Genomic DNA, 13,042 nt, shown 5'->3' on the forward strand with positions numbered 1-13,042 from the left:
CCACCAAAGGTTTAACGCATTTTAAAATACATACGAGATTTTTAAAACGTAAATATTCATGTATGAATTATTTTATATCATTTGATTCATGTGTAATAATTTTATTTTTTATAATTAATAATTTTAGTTTAATTTAATAATATAAATAATAAAAAATAAATTATTAAAATAATTTTTATTACACATAAATTAAATAATTTTTTTTAAAATAATTATTTTTTAAACTTTAATAAAAGTAAAAAAAATTGTAAAATTTTCTAACTTGAAAAATATGATAAATTTTTAATTTTTTTAATATTTTTGTTAAACACCTTTGTCCTAACCATCAATACAAAAATTAATTGATTTTTTTAACTGATAATGAAGAGCTCTCATCTTTGGGTGGGAACAAGTGATTTGGCCTTTTGACCAGGTATTTCTTTTACATTTCTCTGTCGATCGATTTCCCAAATGTATTTGCTATAAATATAATCACCTGCTCCTTGATTGCTCGCATCCGTTACGTAAATTCACCCGTGTGAGATTCTTACTGGCACTTGCGATCCAAGCGGTGACTTAATCTCTTTATCTATATTTTACTTTTCCAAACCAAGTCGAGTCGTCGATCATCGTTTTTTGTTGGCGTTGCGATCGTACGGCCTTGGATTGCTTCTGTTCATGATTAATTGTACTATTCTCAATTCAGGTTTGTTGTATTCTATTCTTTAATCGATCGACCTAAAAAGTTAGGGTTTAACTTAATCGATTTTTAATTTCCCCCAATTAGCGTAGGATCCGCTTCCTAATTTTCTTACTGTTATTTAACTAACATCAATTGCTTCGTCAATTAATGCAATTCTTATCGTATCTTTCAAATTGAGGTTCATTAATCGTTTGTGTACTTGGAAAGTATAGGTATTTGGGCGTCTTAGATTTTGTGAATACTGAGAGAGAATGAATGAAGGGTGGGATGATCCTTTATTCGAGAAAAAGTGTTATGGTAGAGTTATTTGGTAGTATTATTTTCGATTAGAGGGAGCAGAAGAAGAAATGAATGTACAGACTCATATATCGGCCCGGCAAGTTCCTAATCAAGGGGAACTGCCACAGCAAAACGGGAATGCATTGCCACCTGGTAGTGTAGTTGTTGCTGGGGTTACTCAGCGGAATAATATGCTTAAAGTGGATGCCGAGCTGCTCAGAGCTCGGAGTTGTATGCGCGACAGGATGTAAGTCAAGCTTTTGTCTGCTCTGTTATTGTTATGCCTTTAGCTTCATCTACGGACTATATGAGTAATTGGATTCTTATATATATCTTTTATTTTGCCTATTTTGCTTTTTTAATTTTTGATAAGAAATATATCACAGCATTTGTTAGTGGTGAGAAAAAATATGAAGGCAGCTAACCACCAGTACCCTATAAAAAAGGGAAGAAAAATATAACGTGAAAAAAGAAACAAAATAGAATAAACCCGATTGCTATGAATGCTGTTTTAATTCTTACGGTTTGTATGCCATTTCTTTTCCCTATCTCCTCCCTGATTGTGAATAAGGTAAATGCTGGTGAAGTTGGGTACTCGAAGGTTATTTACTGATTACAAATATCTCATAACGATGAAGGAAAATAATTTTCATTTGAATGAATTTAGAAGCAAAATTCTGTAAAACTCCATAATTTTTCATGCAATATTGTTAACCGAAGAAAAGAAACATTATTTTTCTTGAATTAATAGTGAAAATATCATCATTCCTATGCTGGACATTTGTGTTTTCATAGTAAGAAATTTATATTATGAATATTTGGTAGCCTGAAGATTTCTAATGTGTAGATTGATGTATGAATGTGGATGGCTGCTAAAATCATTGATTGAACCTATGAAACATGTTCACTTTCCCCTATAAATTCAAACCTGATGATTTTTAAACTGCAGTGGTTTTTTGTGGTATGTAACCTTTTAAACTCTCCTTTGGACTCTCAGGTTTATGCACATAGAAGAATCTATTTTTATGTGGTATCTTTTTTGTCTTTAGAATAAGAACCCATTGGACTAGGACTGGGAGTGAATGTTGTAAGTAACAAATAAGGTCAAGTTTCTTATAGGATATTATAATCACTTGGTGATAATTTAGAACTTCTCTGAGTGAGCAGGATCTTCGCTTTCTTTCTCTTTTACTGTTAGCTTTCACATGGACTTGGGAATTGGGATTATTTACTTAGAACCCATCAGTTTATTAAGTTTTATTATTTTTAAAAAATAATCTTTATTGAGTAATTACTAGTCTGTAACAATTTGGTGATATTATGTAGGTTCTTAACATATTTTAATCATTTTTATATTCCATATTTGAATTATCTATACATGTTCAATTGGGGGAGATGAAATATTTTATTTCTTTGTGAATCAATGCCGTGGAAGATTTTGCTTTTCTGTTGTTTTCTTGATTGTGGTTCACTCATAAGATCTATTATCCTCACCCTTGTGTTCTTTGATTTTTTTTTTCTGGGCGTCTGGCCCTCAATTGTATTTCTTCGCTTTTCTCAAATAAATGAAGAAAGAAAAAATCTAATAAGTTGGCAGGGTTTACCGCTTGTGTACTGTAAAAATCAATCAAGAAACTAATGATCCCCATGATTACTTTCTACTTTTTACTCTTTTGTCACCAACTAAAATCCACTCTTTTTGTTTCTGCTCTATTTTGATTATGATAAACCAAGAAACTAATTGTTTTGTGCAGACGAATGTTAACTAATCCTGTGCTCCATTGAAAAATTGTTTGAAGGAGAAAATAATGCTACTCTGATAAGTTTTTAATTTCATGTGATATGTTACCTCATTTATGCATTATATTCTTTAGGAATTATGGGGTACTACCATATAATTGTCACATTATTATATCATCTTGGTCTGAAAGTAGTATCCATTTGAGAACCAAATATCTGGAAAAAAGTTGTATTACTAAATTTTTGTTACAGTAACTTAACAGAATCCTCACTCTATGCAGCTTTTCTATTCTAATGCAACGCTAGACACAACAAATTGACGAAAGAACAAGAATGAAGTTCAAAGATATTTCAAAACGCTTAGAGGATGGTCTATTTAAAGCTGCTTTTACAAAGGTTTTTCTTTCTTCTCTTTACTTTTTATTTAGGCAAATATTTATCTCAGCTATTAATTTATGAAAATTTTAAAGTTTTTCCTAGGATAGAAATCATTTATATTGAAATCCTGCCAAATTGAGGCAGCAAGGTACATCATGTCTATGATTGTTATCAAGAACTTATTATTCTGTATGAAACAATTAAGTTTTATATCTTGTTTTACATGTGCAATTCATATTTAAGAATTATATTTTATGCGATAATTAAATCTTATTTCTCGTTATACATTTGCAACTTCTATCTAGGAGGATTATATGAATTTAGAGACCTTAGAGCCTCGTTTGAGTAGTCTGATTAAGGGAAGAACTATCCGTAACCATAATCAACGCCATCAGCAGCTTGTAAATTCTTCATCTTCCATTGGTACAATGATACCAACACCTGGGATGTCACATGGTGTGAATTCATCAATGATTGTTACATCCTCTCTAGATAGTTCAGTGATTGCTGCCACTGGAAGTAATACCATAGCACCCTCAACTGTCAACACAGGAAGCCTTTTGTCAGTTGGTGGCTTACAGAGTGGTTCTTTCAATAGATCTGATGGTATATATTATTCTTGTAATTTCTTAAATTTTTTCCTGATTACTTTTCCTTTTATGCCGACATTACATGATTTACTTTTGCAGGGACATTCTCTAATGGATATCAACAATCACCTGCCAATTTTTTCATTGGTTCCCAAAGGATCACAAGTCAAATGATTCCTACACCTGGATTTAACAGTAATAATAACAACAGCAATAATAACAACAGCAGTAGTAGTAGCAGTAATCTGTCTTATATGAATGTGGAGTCTTCTAATAATGGTGGTGGGCTTTCAACTGTTGAATCTACAATGGCACTACAGCTACCCCAGCAGCAGCAGCATGTTGGTGGTCAAAACAGCTGCATATTGCACAACATTGGCAGTCAGAGGGGGTAGATGAAGTTAAGGGTAAATTGGGAATTAAGTAAAAGTATAATAAGAGTATCCTACTTATTGAGGAATTATCACTCCCTTCTTTAATTTCATATTTTGTAGGTAATAAGTGATCGTGATTATTTCACTACGAGAAAGATCTAGTATAGAGTTTTCATGAGGGACATGGTTGTCAATTTTACAATTTATATGTGTGCACAGACATATATATACATATGCATACATGCATGTATATGATTATAATACAACTTGTGTTTCAAGAGTTAGGTTTTCTTGAGTATAACAGTTTTATATGTATGTGTATGTTTAATAATTTTTCTAGAAAATGCCGATGCATTCGGGCTTCATGAGAAGTCGATAATTTTATTATAAGCTATGTGATTTTTCCTGTTTCTTCTTGGAACATAAATGTTTCTCTTATTACTTTTGACACCTAAAAGATAAAAGATAAATCATAAAAATGACTTACTAGAAGATAACATTATTTGTGAGCAATTGAATGGGTGTTATTTATAAATTATTTATCTGTGTCAATTTAGTTATTAGCAATTGTGGTAATGAATGATTTTATATTGATTAAAGACATTAGTAATGTATTGGTTCTTTATTGGTAATAATATTATCTAGATTGATGGCTGTAATGTCATCCAACAATATTTGGTTTCTTTTTTTTTTTTTTAAATTGTAACCATCTTTAAAGTTAAAATGTTGGTCAATAAGGAGTCAAAAAAATTCATTTTATATATAAAATGAAAAGGCCAAAAGACTATTCCCGTATTGAAGGTTTGATACATTCTGCAATTTTTATTTATTAAGTTTTATAGATCTAAATACCTATTAATGATCTAATTTTTATTAAAATTTTATATTAGAGCTAAAGGTAAAACTAATATTTTATCAATAATATTAGAAAATTTTAATTATATCTCATTTCTTTTATAGGTTTTGAAAATTAATAATTTTATTTCATTTTTAACTTTTTCAATTTGAAAAAATAACTTTCTTCTTGTATATTTTTACGGTCTTTTCTTCTCTTTTCAACCATCATCTTTAGAAACAATGACGTCTTCGTCTAACTTTATCGATGGTGAGAGACGACTGTAGAAGGAAAAAGTGGGAGAAGAGGAAGTCGTTGTCATCAGAAAGGAAAGAAAAAACCCTAAAGATATAAGAGGGAGGGGGAAACTCACTTTTTAAAATTGGAAAAATTAAGGATGAGATGATGTTAGTTTTTCAAAGCCTTGGTTGGTGGTGGGGATAGGGGTGGGTTTGGATGTGAGATAAAATTATATATTTTTTAATATTATTGATAAAATAATAATTTTACTTTTAATTTTAACAAAAAATTCTAATAGAAGTTGGATAACGGGTGAATATTTGAGTTTTTGAATTTTAATAGATGAAAGTTCAAGAATAGATCAAACCTTAGGTGAGAATAATTCTTTTGGCCAAATAAAAATAATTAATATTGCTAAGTGAGAGAATGTTAGAGAACTTATAACTTAATTAATTATGATTTTGATTTAAAAAACTTAGAAAACTAAATAGCTTAATAACAATTTACAAATAAATTTAATATGGATAAGTTCAATATACATCAGATATTATTGTGTACTTCAAAGTTTTGTAGACTTTTTATGAGAGCTCCAATAAACTATTATATACATATTAGATTTTATATGTAAAAACTAACATAATAACTTCATCCTTTAAAAATTTTCATTCCAAAATTTTTAGAAGAGAATGACTAATTAGAAAATATGACATATTAAATATTTTTATAACCTTAAAATAATTTAATTCAATTTTTTATAAATTACAGGTAGATCTAACAACTTAGATTAAATTATGTTTTGTTCATCAAAGTGTTCTCACAATTAAAAAAATCCTTCACCTATGTTGTTTGACTAAAAACCATGACAAGCTTCTTGAAATCAAACTTTAACCCAATTTTTATAGAGAATTTAGTTATTAAATGAATATTTTTTTTTCTAAAATATTAGTTAAAATAAACAAAAAAAATTACATCTAAATTTTTTAATGAATTTATTTTTTTAAGCAAACTTAATATTTATTTCAATAATACTCTTACTATCTAATAATTATATTTCTTTAGTCGTGTTTTTTTTTTCGGTAATATTTTTCTTCGACAACGTTTTTTTTTTGCAGTTTACTTTAGATTCATCACATTGATTATAAGTTTGGTAATTTATGAATCAAAACATTTGAAACATGTTAATTTTTGGTTTGATTATTGATATATCAAAATCGAAATAAAAAATAGGAACAGATGCAAATAAAGTGCGACTCTCACTCGCAGTTGCGTCTGTTTCTGCTTTTACATTTTAATTTGAACATATCAACAATCAAATCAAAAATCAACCTGTTTTAGAATAAGTTTATGAATATTTTAATTTATAAGTTATCAAACTTACAATTAATGTGATGATATTAAAGTATGTTGTTGAAGAAAATATTGTAAAGAAAAACACATGACAGAAAAAAGGTAATTATCAGAGAATAAGAGTACTATTAAAATAAATATTGAGTTTGTTTTAAAGAATAAATTTATTAAAAGTTTATCTAAAAAAATTTTGGTGTAAATTTTTAAATCCATTTTAATTAATATCCCTTTTTTCCTATTAATTTATGCAATTTTTTATATTCAAGATTTTAGCCTTAAAAATTATGCTAAAAATGTTGTCGGTGGCAAAGTTTTTTCTGAATATATAAAAATTAAAATTTAGTTGAAAGGAAGGATATGAAAAAGGAAAAAAAAAAAAAAACTGCATATGATTATGATGTACAAAATTTAGGGGGAGATGGGTGTTTTCGTAATTTCAAATATTGAATTATCTTAATTTCGTTTGTAATATATACACAAATAAAATATGTAGAGAAATTATTATATAAAGGAAAAATACTGAGTTTCATTGAGGAGACAGAATAAATAAATAAATAAATAATTAAAGCAGAAAAATATTTATAAAAAGTTATAATACTTTCATTTATTTATTTTTAGCGAGAAATAAATAATTAATCCTTGAATCCTTTACGTAAAATACTGAGTTTCATTGCTTGGTCGCCTCCGTTACGTAAATTCACCCGTGTGAGATTCTTACTGGCACGTGCGATCCAAGCGGTGACTTAATCTCTTTATCTATATTTTACTTTTCCAAACCAAGTGGTCGATCATCGTTTTTCGTTGGCGTTGCGATCGTACGGCCGTCGATTGCTTCTGTTCATGATTAATTGTATTATTCTCAATTCAGGTTTGTTGTCTTCTATTCTTTAATCGATTGACCTAAAAAGCTAGGGTTTAGCTTAATCGATTTTTAATTACCCCCAATTAGCCTTTGAACTAACATCAATTGCTTCCTCAATTAATGCAATTCTTATCGTATCTTTCAAATTGAGGTTCATTAATCGTTTGTGTGCTTGAACGTATAGGTATTTGGGCGTCTTAGATTTTGTGAATACTGAGAGAGAATGAGTGAAGGTGGGATGATCCTTTATTCGAGAAAAGTGATAGAGTTGAGTTATTTGGTAGTTTTCGATTAGAAGAAGCAATGAATGTACAGGCTCATATATCGGCAGGGCAAGTTCCTAATCAAGGGGGACTGCCACAGCAAAACGGGAATGCATTGCCACCTAATCAAATGCAAAATTCAGTAGATGGCGGTGGTAGTGTAGTTGTTGCTGGGGTTTCTCAGCAGCATAATATACTGAATGTGGATTCTGAGCTGCTCAGAGCTCGGGGTTGTATGCGCGACAAGATGTAAGTCAAGCTTTTGTCTGCTCTGTTATTGTTATGCGTTTAGCTTCATCTACGGACTATATGAGTAATTGGAATCTTATATATATCTTTTATTTTTTCTATTTTGCTTTTTTAATTTTTGATAAGAAATATATCACAGCATTTGTTAGTGGTGAGAAAAAATATGAAGGCAGTTAACCACCAATACGCTATAAAAAAAGGAAGTAAAATAAAACGTGAAAAAAGAAACAAAATAGCATAAACCTAATTTCTATGAATGCTGTTTTAATTCTTACGGTGTGTATGCTATTTATTTTCCCTATCTCCTCCCTCATCTTCCTCCCTGATTGTGAATAAGGTAATTGCTGGTGAAGTCGGGTGCTTTAAGGTTGTTTACTGATTACAAATATCTCATATGACATTATTGCTTTTACGTATGATGAAGGAAAATAATTTTCATTTGAATGAATTTAGAAGCAACATTCTGTAAAAATCCATAATTTTTCATGCAATATTGTTAACTGAAGAAAAGATATATTATTTTTCTTGAATTAATAGTGAAAATGTCCTCATTCCTATGCTGTGGACATTTGTGTTTTCAGTAGTAACATATTATATCATGGATATTTGGTAGCTTAAAGATTTCTGATGTGTAGATTGATGCATGAATGTGGATGAATGCTAAAATCATTGCATGAATCTGTGAAACATGTTTAGTTTCCCCTATAAATTCAAACCTGATGATTTCTAAACTGCAGTGGTTTTTTGTGGTACGTAACCTTTTTAACTCTCCTTTTGACTATCAGGTTTATGCATATAGAAGCACATATTTTTATGTGGTATTTTTTTTTTTTTTTTTTGGTTTTTAGAATAAGAACCCATTGGACTAGGACTAGGAGTGAATGTTGTAAGTAACAAATAAGGTCAAGTTTCTTATAGGATATCATAGTCACTTGGTGATAATTTAGAACCAATTTGAGTGAGCATGATCTTCGCTTTCTTTCTCTTTTACTGTTAGCTTTCACATGGTTATTTACTTAGAACCCATCAGTATATTAATATTTGTTTTTTTTTTTTTTAAATAATCTTTATTGAGTAATTACTAGTCTGTAACAATTTGATGATATTATGCGGTGCCAATATTCTGAACATATTTTAATCATTTTTATATTCTGTATTTGAATTATCTATACATATTCAAGTGGGGGAGATGAAATATTTTATTTCTTTGTGAACCAATGCCGTGGAAGATTTTGCTTTTCTGTTGTTTTCTTGATTGTGGTTCACTAATAAGATGTATTACCCTCGCCATCGTGTTCTTTGATTTTTTTCTGGGCATCTGGCTCTCAATTGTATTTCTTCGCTTTTCTCAAATAAATGAAGAAAGAAAAAAATTAATAAGCTGGCAGGGTTTACCGCTTGTGTACTGGAAAAATCGATCAAGAAACTAATGATCCCCATGATTACTTTCTACTTTTTACTCTTTTGTCACCAACTAAAATCCACTCTTTTTGTTTCTGCTCTATTTTGATTATGATAAACCAAGAAACTAATTGTTTTGTGCAAACGAATGTTAACTAATCCTGTGCTCCATTGAAAAATTGTTTGAAGGAGAAAATAATGCTACTCTGATAAGTTTTTAATTTCAAGTGATATGTTACCTCATTTATGCATTATATTATTTAGGAATTATGGGGTACTATCATATAATTGTCACATTATTATATCGTCTTGGTCTGAAAGTAGTATCCATTTGAGATCCAAATATTTGGGAAAAAGTTGTATTACTAAATTTTTGTTACAGTAACTTAACAGAATCCTCACTCTATGCAGCTTTTCTATTCTAATGCAACGCCAGACACAACAAATTGACGAAACAACAAGAATGAAGTGCAAAGATATTTCAAAACGCTTAGAGGAGGGTCTATTTAAAGCTGCTTTTACAAAGGTTTTTCTTTTTTCTCTTTACTTTTTGTTGAGGAAAATATTTGTCTCAGCTATTAATTCATGAAAACTTTGAAGTTTTTCCTAGGATAGAAATCATTTATATTGAAATCCTGTCAAACTGAAGCAGCAAGGTACATCATATCGATGATTGTTGTCAAGAACTTATTATTCTGTATTAAACAATTTAGTTTTATATCTTGTTTTACATGTGCAATTCATATTTAAGAATTATTTTTTATGCGATAATTAAATCTTATGTCTTGTTGTACATTTACAACTTCTATTTAGGAGGATTATATGAATTTAGACACATTAGAGCCTCGTTTGAGTATTCTGATTCAGGGAAGAGGTGGCCATAGCCATAATCAACGCCATCAGCAGCTTGTAAATTCTTCATCTTCCATTGGTACAATGATACCAACACCTGGGATGTCACATAGTGTGAATTCATCAATGATTGTTGCATCCTCTGTTGATACTTCAGTGATTGCCTCCACTGGAAGTAATACCATCGCACCCTCAAATGTCAACACGGGAAGTCTTATGTCAGCTGGTGGCTTACAGAATGGTTCCTTCAATAGATCTGATGGTATATATTGTTCTTGTAATTTCTTAAAGTGTCCTGATTACTTTTCCTTTTATGCTGACATTATTTTTGCAGGGACGCTCTCTAATGGATATCAACAATCACCTGCCAATTTTTCCATTGGTTCCCAAAGGATCACTAGTCAAATGATTCCTACACCTGGATTTAACAGTAATAATAACAACAGCAGTAGTAGTAGCAGTAATCTGCCTTATATGAATGTGGAGTCTTCTAATAATGGTGGTGGGCCTTCAACTGTTGAATCTACAACGGTACCACAGCTACCCCAGGAGCAGCAGCATGTTGGTGGTCAAAACAGCTGCATATTTCACAACACTGGCAGTCAGAGGGGGTAGATGAAGTTAAGGGTAAATTGGGAATTAAGTAAAAGTATAATAAGAGTATCCTGCTTATTGAGGAATTATCACTCCCTTCTTTAATTTCATATTTTGTAGGTAATAAGTGATCATGATTATTTCACTACGAGAAAGATCTAGTATAGAGTTTTCATGAGGGACATGATTGTCAATTTTACAATTTATATGTGTGCACAGACATATATATACATATGCATACATGCATGTATATGATTATAATACAACTTGTGTTTCAAGAGTTAGGTTTTCTTGAGTATAACAGTTTTATATGTATGTGTATGTTTAATAATTTTTCTAGAAAATGTCGATGCATTCGGGCTTCATGAGAAGTCGATAATTTTATTATAAGCTATGTGATTTTTCCTGTTTCTTCTTGGAACATAAATGTTTCTCTTATTACTTTTGACACCTAAAAGATAAAAGATAAATCATAAAAATGACTTACTAGAAGATAACATTATTTGTGAGCAATTGAATGGGTGTTATTTATAAATTATTTATCTGTGTCAATTTAGTTATTAGCAATTGTGGTAATGAATGATTTTATATTGATTAAAGACATTAGTAATGTATTGGTTCTTTATTGGTAATAATATTATCTAGATTGATGGCTGTAATGTCATCCAACAATATTTGGTTTCTTTTTTTTTTTAAATTGTAACCATCTTTAAAGTTAAAATGTTGGTCAATAAGGAGTCAAAAAAATTCATTTTATATATAAAATGAAAAGGCCAAAAGACTATTCCCATATCGAAGGTTTGATACATTCTGCAATTTTTATTTATTAAGTTTTATAGATCTAAATACCTATTAATGCTCTAATTTTTATTAAAATTTTATATTAGAGCTAAAGGTAAAACTAATATTTTATCTATAATATTAGAAAATTTTAATTATATCTCATTTCTTTTATAGGTTTTGAAAATTAATAATTTTATTTCATTTTTAACTTTTTCATTTTGAAAAAATAACTTTCTTCTTGTATATTTTTAGGGTCTTTTCTTCTCTTTTCAACCATCATCTTTAGAAACAATGACGTCTTCGTCTAACTTTATCGATGGTGATAGACGGCTGTAGAAAGGAAAAAGGGGGAGAAGAGGAAGTCGTTCTCATCAGAAAGGAAAGAAAAAACCCTAAAGATATAAGAGGGAGGGGGAAACTCACTTTTTAAAATTGGAAAAATTAAAGATGAGATGATGTTAGTTTTTCAAAGCCTTGGTTGGTGGTGGGGATAGGGGTGGGTTTGGGTGTGAGATAAAATTATATTTTTTTTAATATTATTGATAAAATAATAATTTTACTTTTAATTTTAACAAAAAATTCTAATAGAAGTCGGATAGCGGGTGAATATTTGAGTTTTTGAATTTTAATAGATGAAAGTTCAAGAATAGATCAAACCTTAGGTGAGAATAATTCTTTTGGCCAAATAAAAATAATTAATATTGCTAAGTGAGTGAATGTTAGAGAACTTATAACTTAATTAACTATGATTTTGATTTAAAAAACTTAGAAAACTAAATAGCTTAATAACAATTTACGAATAAATTTAATATGGATAAGTTCAATATACATTAGATATTATTGTGTACTTCAAAGTTTTGTAGACTTTTTATGAGAGCTCCAATAAACTATTATATGCAGATTAGATTTTATATGTAAAACCTAACATAATAACTTTATCCTTTAAAAATTTTCATTCCAAAAGTTTTAGAAGAGAATGGCTAATCAGAAAATATGACATATTAAATATTTTTATAACTTTAAAATAATTTAATTCAATTTTTTATAAATTACAGGTAGATCTAACAACTTAGATTAAATTATGTTTTGTTCATCAAAGTGTTCTCACAGTTAAAAAAATCCTTCACCTATGTTATTTGACGTAAAAACCATGACAAACTTCTTGAAATCAAACTTTAACCCAATTTTTATAGAGAATTCAGTTATTAAATGAATATTTTTTTTTTCTAAAATATTAGTTAAAATAAACAAAAAAAAAAATTACATCTAAATTTTTTAAGTGAACTTTTAATGAATTTATTTTTTTAAGCAAACTTAATATTTATTTCAATAATACTTTTACTATCTAATAATTATCTTTCTTTAGTCGTGTTTTTTTTTTCGGTACTATTTTTCTTCGACAACATTTTTTTTTGCAGTTTACTTTAGTATCATCACATTGATTATAAGTTTGGTAATTTATGAATCAAAACATTTGAAATATGTTAATTTTTGGTTTGATTATTGATATATCAAAATCGAAATAAAAAATAGGAACAGATGCAAATAAAGTGCGACTCTCACTCGTAGTTGC

The 13,042-nt window shown here is 29.1% G+C and overlaps 1 protein-coding gene across 4 annotated transcripts; it reads left to right on the forward strand.

Moving 5' to 3' along the window:
• Nucleotides 1-371: 371 nt before the first annotated feature.
• On the forward strand, nucleotides 372-11,073 carry LOC123225745 (histone acetyltransferase HAC1). Of its 4 annotated transcripts, none has more exons than XM_044649901.1 (5): nucleotides 372-685; nucleotides 895-1,208; nucleotides 9,652-9,766; nucleotides 10,054-10,354; nucleotides 10,427-11,073. In XM_044649901.1, exons 2-5 carry the CDS (start codon nucleotides 1,030-1,032, stop codon nucleotides 10,705-10,707), a joined length of 876 nt encoding a protein of 291 aa, XP_044505836.1. In that variant the 5' UTR covers nucleotides 372-685; nucleotides 895-1,029; the 3' UTR covers nucleotides 10,708-11,073. The 4 variants fall into 4 exon arrangements, with proteins under 4 accessions (XP_044505836.1, XP_044505835.1, XP_044505837.1 ...); XM_044649900.1 differs by lacking the exon at nucleotides 895-1,208 and adding an exon at nucleotides 7,512-7,839 and having other exon boundaries at nucleotides 373-685; XM_044649902.1 differs by lacking the exons at nucleotides 372-685; nucleotides 895-1,208 and adding exons at nucleotides 7,142-7,333; nucleotides 7,512-7,839 and having other exon boundaries at nucleotides 10,108-10,354.
• Nucleotides 11,074-13,042: the final 1,969 nt, after the last annotated feature.

Source organism: Mangifera indica, chromosome 9 (genome assembly GCF_011075055.1).
Source record: "Mangifera indica cultivar Alphonso chromosome 9, CATAS_Mindica_2.1, whole genome shotgun sequence".
NCBI classification, from domain to species: domain Eukaryota; kingdom Viridiplantae; phylum Streptophyta; class Magnoliopsida; order Sapindales; family Anacardiaceae; genus Mangifera; species Mangifera indica.

Excerpts from the sequence above, each read along its gene's own strand:
- LOC123225745 (XM_044649900.1), top strand. The coding sequence starts at position 7,631 with ATGAATGTACAGGCTCATATATCGGCAGGGCAAGTTCCTAATCAAGGG. Across the intron at positions 7,840-9,651 it reads GGTTGTATGCGCGACAAGAT|CTTTTCTATTCTAATGCAAC; the intron begins GTAAGTCAAGCT and ends CACTCTATGCAG. Across the intron at positions 10,355-10,426 it reads TTCCTTCAATAGATCTGATG|GGACGCTCTCTAATGGATAT; the intron begins GTATATATTGTT and ends TTATTTTTGCAG.